General features: G+C 49.4%; 8 protein-coding genes across 8 annotated transcripts; 4 read left to right on the top strand and 4 right to left on the bottom strand.

Moving 5' to 3' along the window:
* Positions 1-458: 458 nt before the first annotated feature.
* Positions 459-1,416, bottom strand: pre9 (proteasome core particle subunit alpha 3; the record flags this gene model as incomplete). Its single annotated transcript, XM_041700101.1, has 4 exons — positions 459-598; positions 660-1,078; positions 1,144-1,328; positions 1,393-1,416. 4 exons carry the CDS (start codon positions 1,414-1,416, stop codon positions 459-461), a joined length of 768 nt encoding a protein of 255 aa, XP_041553120.1.
* A 313-nt stretch (positions 1,417-1,729) lies between these two features.
* Positions 1,730-3,482, top strand: APUU_21357A (FF domain protein; the record flags this gene model as incomplete). The annotated part of the gene is made up of 2 exons (XM_041700100.1): positions 1,730-1,799; positions 1,852-3,482. The coding sequence occupies 2 exons, from the start codon at positions 1,730-1,732 to the stop codon at positions 3,480-3,482; spliced, it is 1,701 nt and encodes a 566-aa protein (XP_041553119.1).
* Positions 3,483-3,911: 429 nt separating this feature from the next.
* On the bottom strand, positions 3,912-4,736 carry APUU_21356S (uncharacterized protein; the record flags this gene model as incomplete). Its single annotated transcript, XM_041700099.1, has 1 exon — positions 3,912-4,736. The coding sequence occupies one exon, from the start codon at positions 4,734-4,736 to the stop codon at positions 3,912-3,914; it is 825 nt and encodes a 274-aa protein (XP_041553118.1).
* Positions 4,737-6,249: 1,513 nt separating this feature from the next.
* On the bottom strand, positions 6,250-6,887 carry ATG12 (ubiquitin-like protein ATG12; the record flags this gene model as incomplete). Its single annotated transcript, XM_041700098.1, has 3 exons — positions 6,250-6,309; positions 6,384-6,583; positions 6,647-6,887. The coding sequence occupies 3 exons, from the start codon at positions 6,885-6,887 to the stop codon at positions 6,250-6,252; spliced, it is 501 nt and encodes a 166-aa protein (XP_041553117.1).
* A 1,192-nt stretch (positions 6,888-8,079) lies between these two features.
* UBC8 (E2 ubiquitin-conjugating protein UBC8) lies at positions 8,080-9,175 on the top strand (the record flags this gene model as incomplete). Its single annotated transcript, XM_041700097.1, has 6 exons — positions 8,080-8,112; positions 8,185-8,192; positions 8,530-8,567; positions 8,629-8,743; positions 8,799-8,980; positions 9,039-9,175. The coding sequence occupies 6 exons, from the start codon at positions 8,080-8,082 to the stop codon at positions 9,173-9,175; spliced, it is 513 nt and encodes a 170-aa protein (XP_041553116.1).
* Positions 9,176-10,122: 947 nt separating this feature from the next.
* APUU_21353S (LAMTOR1/MEH1 family protein) lies at positions 10,123-10,813 on the bottom strand (the record flags this gene model as incomplete). The annotated part of the gene is made up of 3 exons (XM_041700095.1): positions 10,123-10,414; positions 10,490-10,641; positions 10,763-10,813. 3 exons carry the CDS (start codon positions 10,811-10,813, stop codon positions 10,123-10,125), a joined length of 495 nt encoding a protein of 164 aa, XP_041553115.1.
* Positions 10,814-11,780: 967 nt separating this feature from the next.
* On the top strand, positions 11,781-12,832 carry APUU_21352A (oxidoreductase, short-chain dehydrogenase/reductase family; the record flags this gene model as incomplete). Its single annotated transcript, XM_041700094.1, has 4 exons — positions 11,781-11,782; positions 11,836-12,540; positions 12,601-12,760; positions 12,809-12,832. Coding segments are annotated over 4 exons (891 nt in total).
* Positions 12,833-13,204: 372 nt separating this feature from the next.
* Positions 13,205-14,283, top strand: APUU_21351A (DUF2011 domain-containing protein; the record flags this gene model as incomplete). Its single annotated transcript, XM_041700093.1, has 3 exons — positions 13,205-13,230; positions 13,299-13,869; positions 13,933-14,283. 3 exons carry the CDS (start codon positions 13,205-13,207, stop codon positions 14,281-14,283), a joined length of 948 nt encoding a protein of 315 aa, XP_041553113.1.
* Between the last annotated feature and the right edge of the window lie 192 nt (positions 14,284-14,475).

Here is a 14,475-nt window from a genome sequence, read left to right as displayed (position 1 = left end):
AACAAGAGAACAAGATGGCGGATACTCGATCAGATATATAGTCGTGGACACCCATCAACGTCCTAAATTATTCAACACTTCAAGCTCATCCGGATTCTACGTAACAGGCTGCACAAGCTACGTGGACCATTGATTTGGGAAGACGGAGAGTTATTTAATCAATCAAGTGGGCGGAAAATGGGAGCAAACATGCGAATCAAATTGTTTGGCGCTCATTTTGATGTCGCTGCTTGCCACGTCACCAGTGGGCGACGCTGGTTGTGCTTCAGATGCAGCTGTAGCAGACGACATATACAACCTGAATGGCTTTGTTTCCTGGAAGATGCTAAAAGGTCAAGGATATACGTGTCTAGAGTATGTAAAAGCACATTGTCTCGGCGATATTTGTTTGGATGTGGAAGAACAACGAAACAGCTGGCATTATCTAGGTCAGGCAAGAGCAGCAATGAGTGACTCTATTATTTTATGTCGCCAGCTTCGGGCTCGTCGTCGACCTTGGCTAGCCCATGCTCCTTCAGCAAGGCGTTGATCTCGTCTGCATTCCACAGGTGGTGGTAGATCTTTCCTTCCTTCGTCTTGCCGACAGTTGCGAATTCGACTAGCAGGGGTGGGCAGATGATTAGCAGGGTCGACCATGACATATAGTAGGGTTGGCTCACTTTTTTCACTGCTCAGTTTTGTCGAGTCCATGGTCTTACTCAAAACCTTGACGGCCATGGCACATGCCTCCTTCAAGTCACACTCCTCCTTATAGTCCTGCTTTAGAAGACTTTGGGCACTCGCATTGTTCGCCCCAACACTGGTCGCCTTCCATCCGCCGTAGTTACCACTAGGATTGCTCTGGTACAACTGGAACTCTCGAAGGGGGTCATAGCCTGCATAGATGAACGATACACCGAACGGACGGAGACCACCGTGCTGGGTGTAGCCTTGCTTCAAATCGCAGAGACGGCGGACAAGTTGTTCGCAAGGGATTTCCTCGCCGTAGGTAATGAGGTAGCGTTGGGCGGCTTGTCGGGCGTAGTTAATGAGGATGTTCGCATCGGCGGTCATACCAGCAACAGCACAGATCATGTTACTGCCATACGAATTAGCTCTCTATGTATTACCCCGCATTTAAATTATCCGGAAGAGCATGCGTACTCGTTCAATGTGTAAAGCTTCTCGGCAGATGTGTCTTGTTCAAGCAGTTTGCTCGTCACCTTCTTCTCTGCAGCAAGAACAATGCCATCCTTTGCGAGGATCCCCAGAGCGGTACCGGCATGTGAGATGGCTTCAAGGGCGTACTCAACCTGGTAGAGCCGACCCTCAGGGGAGAAAATGGTGGTCTGCAACGAGCGACATTCGGTCAGTTGGAGCTGTCAGCTGGGAAGAGGGTCGGAGTTAACGTACCCTGGAATCGTAGCGTCGTGACATTTTGAATCAAATGCAGAGGCAGCGAAATAAACGGCGTTATCTGATTTCTTAACTTGCGAGAAAAACCGACAGATGCGAGAGAGGAAGGTGGTGGAAAGCAGGGAGATGGATGAGTGCTGTGACGGAACAAGCTGCAGGACAGTTGGGGTGAGCTCTCAATTAGCAGGCAACTCTCGTCCTGGCGCGTCCGCCAAGCTCGGACCACCTTTTCTAAGCCCAACCGGAAAGCTTCATCCAAACGACTTTTAGGACAATCCAAAGTCTGCATGACCCCATCGCTTTTTTAATACCCTCGCTTTTTGTATGAACTACAATGCTCAAGTCCACATATACCGCTCCTCCTCCTCTACCGCCCGGGTGGACCGAGCATAAAGCTCCCACAGGTTTGTCTTTATACGACAGTCGAATCAACTGGGTTTATCTGACAATTGACAGGCCACACATACTACTACAACTCACAGACCAAGCAATCTACATATACCAGACCGCAGCCGATTAGCACAGAAACTTTCACTCCGGCGCCAGCTCCGAACCCCGTTGCCAATGCCCCGTTTCTCACTCCAGATACACTCCCTCCGTTTTCATCAACACCATATGCGCCTCAGGGGTACGGTGCCTCGTCATTCGGCGCGCCGGGCTACAATCAACCTCGGGGTGGATTCCGCGGCGGGAAATCCTATCACGACCGCCGCCGAGGACCCGAAGACAGGCCGAAATCGAAACATAACATTCCTGGATGCGAACCATGGGTGCTTGTGAAGACCAAGCTGGGAAGACGATTCGTTCATAACCCGGATACGAACGAGAGTTTCTGGAAGTTTCCGCAAGAGGTATTGAAGGGAGTTGTCGAACTCGACCGTCTTGAGCGGGAGGCGAAAGAGCGACGAGAACGCGGTGAAACAGTCGAGGAAACCGAGAAAGCGCCAGTGGCTGGCGATGAAGATGATTTCAAGCGCGAACCGGCTGGAACCGCAGCTGCTGAGGGTGCGGGCGCAGAAAGCGACGAGTACGAAGAAGTCGAGGTCACGGACAGTGAAGGAGAAGAGGATCATCCGTTCAAACGGCAAAGAACCACCAGCGAAGACAACCAACAACCTGTCGAGTTCACGGAAGAGGATATCGAATATCAATTAGCGGCTATGGGCGAAGAATATGGCCTTGATCCTGGGGAATACGGCGAGCCCGGAGAGGAAGGCTGGGAGGAGGGTGCTGAAGGGCTTCCGCTGACAGATGAGGACGCCACAGCGCTATTCCGTGATCTCCTGGATGATTTCAACGTAAATCCATTCTCAACATGGGAGAATATTGTTGAAGAGGGTCGCATAATAGAGGATACCCGCTACACCGTCCTCCCAAACATGAAAGCACGCCGTGAAGCATTCTCTAGCTGGGGTCGAGATCGCATGCATGAAATCAGAGAGCGCAAGGCAAAGCAAGAGAAAAAGGACCCCCGCATCAAATATCTCGCGTTTCTCCAGGATCACGCGACACCCAAGCTATACTGGCCGGAGTTCAAGCGGAAGTACAGGAAGGAGTCTGAGATGAAAGACTCCCAACTACCGGATAAGGACCGGGAGAAGTCATACCGTGACCTCGTTTCTCGAATGAAACTGCCCGAGAGCACTCGGAAATCCGATCTCTCTGCACTGCTCAAATCAGTACCATTACACGACTTGAACCGCTCGTCTAACCTCGAAGCCCTCCCATCAGCCATCATAACCGACATTAGATACGTGGCATTGTCTCCCAAAGTGCGCGACCCATTAATAGAGGCGTTCATTTCCACTCTGCCTGGACCACCTGAAGAAGACATAACGCCTGAGCAGAGGGAGGAATTAGAGAAAAGGAGAGTAGAGCGTGAGAAGCGTGAAATGGCTCTCGCAGAGCGACAAAAGCAGGTCCAGGAAGATGAACGAAGACGGAAGGGCGATCTCGCTCGCGGTAGGCATCTATTAGAGGAGGGCGAGGCAGAGATTCAAGAGGCTATGAGGTTTGGGAAGAGTGGATTACGCAGTCATCTAGAACCACAGAATCCAGAACAGACCCAGCCGATGGATACGGAATAGCGGATTTGATACTTATTTAGTCTACCCATACTATATCATAACATGGAGGCCATTGTGCAGCAATTAGTCTAAATTTTCAGTCTATGCCCAAGTAAGCGTGGGTTCTGTTTGTGTTCTATAGAGTACATGATTTGTCATGACTAGAGTACATTCTTTGAGTCGTTCATCAAGCGTTCATGTGCTAGTTTTGACGATGGTCTGGATCCATCGTCGCAAATCAAATGCAGTGAAAGATTATCAGCCTCCCAGCCCTTGCCAGCTATTCGACTCGCGAAGAGATACTGAAGCATTTCGTGGGTTTCAAAATATAGTATGGGGTATCAGTGTAAATAAGAAGAGCCCATGACCGTCCTGTAAAGTAAAAAAATCAATAATAACAGACGCCTTTCCGGTCCCTATCGTTGGTTGACATCGCAGCCATTATTAGCATTACCTAAATCTCCAGTTATCCCAGTCGTAATCAGCATCATCGTCATCATCCTCGTCCTCGTCATTTTCACCATCTGCTGTGGTCTCCGGTGCGTTCGCGGCTGGCTCTGAAGGGACGGCTCCGGCAATCGCAGCCTCGTCCATCTCTGCGCTCTCTGTGGCTCGTTTCACTCTCAGTTGCTCTCGCATATGCTTCAACCGCTTCACTCGTTCTTCTAGTTGCTCCATCTCATCAAACTCTTCCTCCAGGAACCGAGCGGCGTCCTCGCGCTCACCCTCCGCCTCCGCTTCCCGATTTCGTCTCAGAGACTCCTTCTCGCTCTCCTGCAGCGCAGCAAGCTCCTCAGCAGATACAGGTGCAGCTGATATCGTTGCGGCAGCCGCAACCGCGGCAGGCTTCTGTGGGACGCGACTCGGCGCAGCTACCTCCCGCTCAAAAGCGGCCCATTCATCCTCGTCGATATTTCGCGGCTGAGGCTCAGCAGTCGCCTCTGTAGGTGGTATAGAGGGAGCCTCGAAGGTCTGTGTAGTTGTCTCATCGATTTCCTGTGAAAATTCGGGCTGAGTTGGGGTGTCTGTTTTCATGACATCGTCGGACGAGGGTTCGTCGTCATCCGCGTCAATGACCTGGGCGCTCGGAGGACGAGCTTGGGCAGTTGCGAGAAGTTGATCTGCATCTGTTTGCTTCACTCGCTTGCGCGTCAACGAGTCCGACGGATCTACTTTTCTTTTCTTCGTGACACGGTTTGGTGTGTTGCTCCCTGTCTGCGGTGTACCCTTGCGGGAAGCAAGCTCGCTCCGGAGCAATGATCGGACGTCTGCCATGGCGGTGGACTAGATTTGATAGGATAAGGTGGACACAGTGAGGAAGGCGACTCGTTCAAATAGACTCTGGCAAGATTTGTGGCTAAGTTTGTGTGAGAAAGTCGATTGCGGGGATCTGGAGAAGCTGATCGAAGGCGCCGAAAAAAAACGCGACGGGGAGGCAATAAAAGCGTCGCTGGCGTCTGCCAAGCATTGCCCGAATCCCGTCACGTGAACGTAAATCAAGGAAGGAGCTGCTAATTAAGGATTAAATTAATTGTCGAATTGTCTAATGAGGATGATCATACACAGCCGATGAGGGCGAGAACATGGCTGTCTTCACTGCTACAGGTTGACTCTGGTAAACCTTGAAAGCCAGCAACCACTCATCCCCATATTAAGGTTAGGCGTGTGAATACATAGATTGGCCTAACTTGCTTATCCCAAAACTAAATCCACAATCCCCCTTTTACCTCCCCACCAAGCACCCACCAGGTCGAAAGTCGAAACCCTTCTCGAACAACTTACACGCCTGCTTGGCACTGCAGGAAAGAGTTTCCAGCGCTAGGACGAGGCCGTTAAAGTTGGACACCTGCAGCTTCACCATTCATGAAACAACCCGAAACAGAAGAGACTACGTATCGTGCTGACCATCCTGAATGGATCTGCGTCGCCTGGAAAATAAACGACGCACTTGTGAAACCACATCTGCGCAGCATCTGATGCCATGACTCGATAGGGGTAAAAGGTTCATCGACAGATAGTGGCTGTCTCGTCGACCCTCTAAGTACATAGCATGAGAATTCTCCCTAGCTCTACTTGAGCGGATACATTGACTACGTACTATACTTTGCCGCATAAGACTCACCACAACGTGTTGAGACAGCCAAACGTGCACCGACATTGCCACGATGTAGACAATTACAAACAATACAATATAGTTGGGACAAGAGACATACATCAAGACAAGCTAGTCGGAGATACCACTACGTCGTACTAGTAGATCCGAGTCCGGACCGGCCTGATTCACCGTGATCTACATTCCAACGAAGTTAAGCGCAGATATTTGAGTAAGTCGGCAGTATCGTAATGGGGGGAATAATCATATTTCGCATAAGGAAAAGTAAATGGGGAGACTGGCAGAGACATAGGGATTTGTTTGATGTGCATTATGTTTTGCCGACGGCTTATCCTTGACTAACTCTCAATTTGTAGTAGGAATATGTGCCGACTTTATATATCCTCAGGGCCTTATCGAGAGATATCCAGCCCGATGGCTATCAAACAAATGATAGACTGCAAAATTGCTTCAGTCCCTTCCATTCATCAGGCGTGCTCGGCAATACTGCCGCGTCGGCACCTTCATCTTTGGGCCAATTCTGGGGTTTTAAATTTGATGGTATAGCCTTTAATAAGGACGAACCCACTGTTGTTCCAGTGATCCCAGCCTCGCCTAAAATATGAAGCGTCTCACTGCGGCTCTTTGCATAACCGCGCTGGCCGGCATTATGATCTCGTATACAATATGGACGCTTCAACCAAATGCTGGTGTCATCGAGTAAGCCACAATCAGCTGGTCGTCAGTTTTGAAACACTGTATTCCCGGTGATTAGACATCCTCATATTCTCCTTCCAATCAGAAGTAATGAAAAAATCAGATGTACTTACTCTCCATAGTCCCCCTACACCTTCATCCAGACCAGGAGCAAAAACACTATTCACATAACAGAACACTGAGTCTGCGTCCTTGCAATCAAGCTTCTTTCTTAGAAACTTGACAACTGTCTCAAACTTCTGCGAGGCGCTAATCTTGAACACCCGGTTCTTGAGAATAGGCGCAGAAGGTAGGGGTTGAAACCGTACGGTGACTGTAAAAAGCAAGTTAACTGAAAAAAGCAACTTAGAATGAGACAGGGTCGACTGCGCGATACCTTTACCAGTGTCTACGGCTTCGGCGTCCGCCAAAGCTTGGTGAGCATCGCGTGGCAAACTAGTGAGAACCACCGACGCAGACATAGTCATTGGTAGGTCTGCACCATGCTCATCATCGGGGATAGGTGCATTTTTGGTGTTAGATGCTTGCTCTGCGGGTTCTCTCCGACTTGATGGTCGGCGCTGGTTGGGGTTCGGAGAGTTGTCAGTCGAGGGGATCCGAGAAGATGGGGAGCTCATATTGCCAGAATAAGCGCCCAGGTAAATGGAACCGGTTGTATGAGTTCACTAGATTTGTCTGGGAAGGCCTACGAGTCGGCGAGGCAGTGATGGATGAAGCTTAGTTATGCTGTCGAGATAGATTAGATGCAGCCTGGGAATGGCCTGAGGCATCATTTGCACCACCTTTTGCGGCGGAATCTTTGTCCCAATTATTGGGACCCAACACGGCTACAAGGCACTCTGACAAATACAATGCCTGTCGGACACGGTTAATCAACTTCCAGGACAAAATCCGGTATGTTTGACACACGAAATCTGTTATCCTAACTGTTCACCCAGCAGCCCGACTCTCGAATCACGGGCCTAGAACTGCACAAGAACAGCGGCAGATGACATCATTTCAAGAGAGTATCCAAAGGATGAAGATTGAATCTTGAAGAATCCATCTTGAAGCCTCTGACGATCATGAACCCACTCTGAGCCTTCACAGAAACCCCGGAATCGGCTAGACAAGTGCTTGCACCGTATGCGACACGGCGAAAAGTTCTGAAGCCCATGCCACTCCGCGGTGCTAAGGTGCAGGTGCTAGGGTGCACTTAGAGTCTACTTCAGTCCTCTTGCCCCCGCGGATGATTGAAGACAGCGATCGATGCATGTACTTTTATTATTTTGCAGAGCCATTCAAATGCCAGGACGCGAAAGTAACACCAAAATTGCGAGGAAATGTAAATTTACTTCTAGTAGTCTTTTGCAGAATCCTGTGAGAGTGATCATGAGTTGTCTGTAACACCTGACGCACTGCGTGAAGCCTGGCGTGACTTTGGGTGCCCGTCGGGGGCGTTATCGGCCAGACAGGAGCACCCTCTGGGCGTCCCGCAGCGTCCAACATCGTCGTCCCCCACTCCACTCCTCCCTTTCACTCTTCTTCAACCTCCTTTGAACCCCCAGATTGTCCACTTTCTCTACCGTCTGCTCTTCATCAATCTCCCATCGCTCTCAACCTCGCGTCCGTATCCCCGTTTTCGCCTTATCGGCCCGGTTGCCGCCCACTTCGCCGCTACGCTACTTCCCCGCCCCCGACTTGGAGATCTGCTGCTTGAGAACTCAGCTACCGAGTCGATCTTCTGGATATCCACCAGCTACAGCATTTGATCCGAGACTCTGTTCATTTTGTTTCCCGCGAAATACAAATCGCGCAAATACGTTCAAAATGAGTAGCCCCAAGCGCAGAATTGAGACAGATGTGAGTACCCCTCCGGCTACGGATCGACCGATGAGTTGGCAAGTTGACTAACGCTCGATCTCATCTGTACAGGTTATGAAGTACGATACCTCACTTTTCGAGCCTCCGTCCCAGATATAGCTAACTGTTCGCAGGATGTATGCCCTCCGTTCCACACCCAACACCTTACCGACCTCCCCGAGAGAGTTGGAATTGGGATAGCGCTTAGAGACGGATATGAGAACAACGCGATACTGATGGGTTACTTATAGGTTGATGAGTGACTACGAGGTCACATTGGTCAATGATAACAGTGGGTTATTTCGAACTTCTATTTTCTACTCCAATACTAACCGTCCGCATAGTGTATGATTCACCGCCGCTTTGCATACGGGCTGCTCAGTGAGGGCTTGATCTAACACATTATGTTTTCTTTAGGCAAGAGTTCTACGTGCGCTTCAAGGGCCCAGAGGAGAGTACGTTTTATCCGTACTTAACAACGACCGTGGCGCAAAACTGACAAAAGCAACTCTTTAGCACCCTTCCAAGGTGGCCATTGGAAGATCCACGTCGAGCTGCCGGATCAGTACCCATACAAGAGCCCGAGCATCGGGTTCGTTAACCGAATCTTCCATCCTAACATTGACGAGTTGTGAGTTAAACCCGAAACTGTTCTGGATTATGCCGCTAATGGTTTCCTTTCTTAGATCCGGGTCCGTTTGTTTAGACGTTATCAACCAAACATGGTCTCCTATGTACGACATGATCAATATTTTCGAAGTTTTTCTTCCGCAGCTCCTACGTTACCCCAACCCTTCAGACCCCTTAAATGGCGAAGCCGCTGCCATGTTGATGCGGGAACCAAAGAGCTACGAAATTAAAGTGAAAGGTGGGAATCCTTTTCGTAATTGCAACAGCGACACCCATGATATTAATGATTCTTGCAGAGTACGTGGCAAAATACGCCAGCAAAGATGCTGTGGACGATGCTGGGGAAGACACAGAGTCTGAAGACGAATTGAGCTCTGCCGGTAGCTATGAGTCGGACGGAGAGGAACCGGCGGGGAGACTGGACGATGTTTGAACTATCCCAACATCTAGTTCATTTGCTTTCCTCCCACAATAATCGTGGAGTCGCTGTTATATATTACGTCTCCATTCTCACATAACGGTCTCATGGAATTCGCAGGGTTTAGTATTTATGGCGTTATTGCGACGGAGTTCTGACATCCAGGGTTGATTATACGTTAAGCCAACGCTATGGTGCAATTTGCGAGTTGGGGACCATGTTTTGTGAATGCATTCAACTCCTCTGTTCATATCATTTGCTTTTGTGGTTCCTATATCGTGGCTTTTTAATTTTTTTATATTCTCTATTCATATCATTATTTGGCTATTCAATGGATACACTGCTACCTTTCTCTATCTGGAAGTCCCTGCTTGGATCGCACTCTATTCGTTCACCTTGTCCCCTCAGTGATCTTGCTCCCTTTGAGATTCAAGGTTCCGGCTCTTGCAGTAGATGCCATGAACTGTTTATTACAGAACAATACTCGTGAGCATATCTTTACAATTAGCTCTGGTATAGTACATTAAGATGATACAGTATCCCTCGTTCCATGCATAGTACCTGGGAAATTAAAGCAGCAGGCCTCACACGGCATGCGAATTGCGCAATGAAAACAGACTCAGAACATCGAAAACCGAGATAAGGTAGGAACAGGGGGTATTAAGAACTGAATGATGTCTAACATGTCATAGAAGGAAACGCGAGAAGCGAGAGGAATCAACAGTAGGGCGAAACAGACGAGACAAAAATAGAGACATACCGGTCTCGACCGGCGACACCAGAGCAAAAAAGAAAAGGAAATAAAGGAGTGAGTGTATGCTATATCGGATTTGTTTGCAGAAATTAGAATTCGAGATTCGAATTCGGTTGTTCGTCAACTCGTTCGTGTTCGTGTCGTCTCGACCACCATGATGGAGCTGGTTGACTTCTGATCAAAAGCCCGGGTGTCCTGACTTTTCACCTCAGGTAACTTTCAAGACGCCAAAGACATCTTTGGCAGGGTCGTCCTCGTCGCCGCTCGATCCTGGTCTTGACCGTCTGCCTTTCCGCGGGTTGATCACCACCTCGCCCCAGTGTTTCGGAACAGCGCCCTGTTTCGTCGATGCCGATTCGGCCGGTGCGTCGGATTCGACCGTTGTTACTATGACTGAGGGTTCGCGGGCTTTTGAGGACGAGGAGGAAACGGAGTTGTGGAGTGTTGCTTGCGGTTGGAGATGGGGTTGTGGTTGGAGTGACCAAATATCGATGACGGAGCTTTTTCACAGCGTATTGGTTAGGGTTTCATTCTCTCTGGCTTCGAGCGAAGTAAAGATGGTGAGAACAACTCACTCTGACGTTCGTTGGCAGATCGCCTCAAGGGCCTCGCGCTCCCGCCTTACGTAGCCAGGGTCGGGTTGGTTGCCCTGCTGGTTGTTGTTGAGCGCCCCATAGCCATATCCAGGCTGGTAAATGTCATCGTCGAGTAAGCGAGAGGATTCAGGCTAGAAATCAGAGATGTCTTGTTAGCGCCACGATATAATCCAGTAGGACATCGTATCCGAGAAGCCATTTTTCGACCACGGCGACAGACGACGTAGCCCAACCACAAAGCGGGATACTCACATCGGTGTTGTCTCGACGACCAGACCCAAGGCACGAAGAACAGATCCCCATTTATAGACGTGCAGAACCGGTTGGTTGTTAGGTGAAGGGCGCACGAGACATTCAAGGTCAGAGGGACCCGAGGGGCTGAAAAACGAAGGAATGTTCGGTCTGACAGTTTCAATATGAGGAAAGGACCGGGAGTAACACGGATTCGGGTTTAAAAAGCAAGACACCAGCCAGTGATGCGGATAGAAAAGTCTGGGTGGTAGTTTCTTAAGGAAGGTTGAGTCTACGCAGTGAATTCCAAAGCCCAGCCACAGGAGCGGACGGGCAGAGTCGGGCAACGCATGTGGTCCGTGCGGAGATAATGACATCGTCCGCTACAACCCTTTGATACTCAACATAAGCTCAGAATATAGTCTGCTTGGATAATACTCTAATATTGCCTACTGTTTGGAACTACACCATTTGCCTCTTTATTTTTGTCTGTCGTTCGGTATGCATTTTGCTAGGTGAAGCCTAAGTCTATATATAGATGCTGCCACGCTATAAGCAAAGTCTATTGTGCCGAACCTTTGATCGTTAGGAACTATTCTAATGAACGAGGATGTATATTAACTACAGCCCATTTGACAGTTCAATTAGCTCAAGTGATGTAAGATACGATGGGTCTGGTAAGTGCACTGCAGGCCACGAGGCAAGGCATGCTTCATTCCCGCTTGACCACATACTTACATGTGATATTTACCAATAATATTGCTTTTGCATGTATACTAAGGTGTTTTAGTGACATGATTTTGCGTAATAGGATGGAACTGAGAAGACCAAAGGGCCCAAATGTAGGAAGTATATTTTTTGCCTGAGGCACTCGGCCCCGCCCCTATAGTTTTCTCATTCAGCACCCCTCGTTAGTATTGTTATAACTGCACTCTTCTTTATTTTCCAATTGCTAGCACAGAGCCAAGAGGATGCCTTACCGAGGTTAACATCAGGATCAACTGGCGACAGCCAATTACTGTAAAGGACCTTGACGATTATGTTGGGAGCTCTTCTCCGCAACGTTTCACCCCGCACTAAAGTATACATACAAGGGCCCATCCACACTTTGACAGCTGTCACAAAAGTTTAAATCACCCACTCATCTCCTATATTTTATCACAGCCCCTGGAAGTGTACACACCTTTTTTATTCTTCGTTATAGTTGCTAATATCATGGCCACCGCTACACATACCGGACGCTTGCAAGGCAAAGTTGCCATCGTAACCGGCGCAGGTTCAGGCTTCGGCCAAGGTATCGCAAAGAAGTTCATCCACGAAGGAGCAAAGGTGATCGTGGCCGACATATCAAAGGACAATGGCCAGAAGGTCGCAGCGGAGCTGAATAGCAAGTTCGTCTACGCAGATGTGACAAGCCGAGACAGCTGGCAGGCACTTCTTCAAGCCACTCTGGATGAATATGGGAAACTCGATATCGTTGTTAACAATGCTGGCGCAACATACCACAACAAACCAACTGCCGAAGTCACCGATGCCGACTTCGCCTTGTGCATGGAAGTCAACGTCAGATCAATCTTCCTCTCCACCAGTGTCATCATCCCGTACTTTGTACAGAATAACAGCCCCGGATGCTTCATCCAGATATCGTCCACTGCTGCTCTCCGTCCCCGTCCAGGTCTGACTTGGTACAATGCGTCCAAGGCGGCTGTTAGCAACGCCACCAAGACGATGGCCGTTGAATACGGCCCGAAGCAGATAAGGTTCAACAGTGTGTGCCCCGTTGTTGGAAGCACAGCAATGTAAGCACCCTGGATTATCGCACGTCTTTGCATGTCTCACTTATTATGTACGTATTCTAGGACCCATCTCTTTCTCGGAAAGCCAGACACAGAGGAAAATAGGGCGGCGTTCGTATCAACTATACCTCTTGGACGTCCTTCCACGGCTGCAGATGTCGCGAATACGTGTAGCTTCCTCGCTAGCGATGAAGCAGAATTCATCACAGGCGTCGAGCTTGAGGTATGGATTGCACATTAATCTTGTTTAACCCTGCTAATATTGTTATAGGTTGATGGTGGCCGCTGTGTCTGAATCTCTCGATGGCCGTCGCAGTATGGGGTGCATAATTGCTTCTGAGCTTAGTACTTCGTGTGGCCAACAGAATGAATACTATGACTTGAATTATTGAAACTGACGAAATGTACGTCGGGTTGGATAGAAATTAAAGTTACTATGTAGTAAAAAAGCTCCGGGTCGTGGCCGCAACCGGTCCAGGCAGGTGGAAATAGTGTGGAAACCTCACATCGCAAGTCTTGGATTTTCAACGCCCATCTCCGCACAGCACTCTCCCAAAAAGAACATATATCCCACCAAACCTTTCGGACAACCACATCATAAAAACTGCCGCCGAGAATATACGAGAAACACAAGATATTACGAGCTTGAATATACAAAAATTAAACCATGTTCGGCCTCCCGGACGCAAAACGGTACGAGACCCTACTGAACCTCAAAATCAAACAAAAATCCCCACCATTGACTAACATCTCGATCACAGCGTCCGCCGAGACGACCTCCTCGCCCGCGACTCCTCCTCACCCCCCTCCCCACCCCCAGAATCCGAATTCCCCGACGCGCAAAAACGCCTCAGCGCGCTGTTGAACTTCGATATCGGCCCCTCAACCACAACTACAACCACAGCCGAACCGCAAGAGCCGGCAAGAGATGACGAAGACGAGGAACAGGAGTTTGAGTTCCGGTTGTTTTCCGCGCCGGCATCTGCTCCGCAAAAACCTGGAACTAGCGGTGATGGGAAGGATGGGCAGAAGAAGGCCGGTGGTGACACATCGATGAAGACTACAGCTACGAGTACAAACGAGTCCGCTGGTGCGCAAAAGTTACGAATCCGATTACGGTCTCCGACGCCTACGGCTGTGGGGAGTGGAGAGGGACGCTTCGTAAATCCGTTCAGAGGGTGGAGTTACTATTTCTCTGCGCCGGGGTTGTTATCCGGTGAGGACAAGAGTAAAACAAGGGAGGAGGATGCGGGCGTGTTGCAGAAGAGGAAAGAATTCGAGGATGTGGCTGTGAGTGGCGAAGATATGGCTAAGCTTGCGGGAGTATCTTGGGTGAGTAATTGATTCAAGGGAAAGAAGCTGTCTGTTGATCGAGCTCCAACTAACTGGTTGCAGCCTGGCTGTCATTTGCCTTGGCGGGTGATTCATCTAAAACGAGAGCATACGAAACTTCCGAAGGAGGAGAAGGGGGCGGCGTCTAGTGCTATGACGTATATTGCAGGCCCTCCAGAAAGGGAGCCCTTGTCCCGTAAGAAGCCTGGGAAGAAGAGACGTATTCAATTACGGAAACGAACTGCCGTTGCGGAGAGGGCGAAAGAGACAGAAGCAGAGAAACGCAACCGGAAGAACCGGGAGAAGAAAATTAAGCGAAGGCAGAAGGCGAGAGATCAAAAGGCGGCAGCTGCACCAGGTGATGGTCCCGTACCGGAGCTGGACGAACACGTTTCAGGGCAAGAGAGTGATTGAACAACTATAGTGGCAGCTCCTTCAGTAGGATATGAGATAATGATACCCATTTTCTGTGGATTGTATGTGTTAATTCACTATTCTATCATTCGTGCAAAACGGCCGACGGGTATCAAGCACTCAGCCACCACAGCCATTTCTCGCTGAAAAATGATGAGCTCAGTGAGGCAACAACTTGCTAAAGGAGAGCAC

The sequence above is a fragment of the Aspergillus puulaauensis genome, chromosome 2 (assembly GCF_016861865.1).
Source record: "Aspergillus puulaauensis MK2 DNA, chromosome 2, nearly complete sequence".
NCBI classification, from domain to species: domain Eukaryota; kingdom Fungi; phylum Ascomycota; class Eurotiomycetes; order Eurotiales; family Aspergillaceae; genus Aspergillus; species Aspergillus puulaauensis.
Note: the sequence above shows the minus strand (reverse complement) of the source record. Positions and strands in the feature narration are given on the sequence as shown.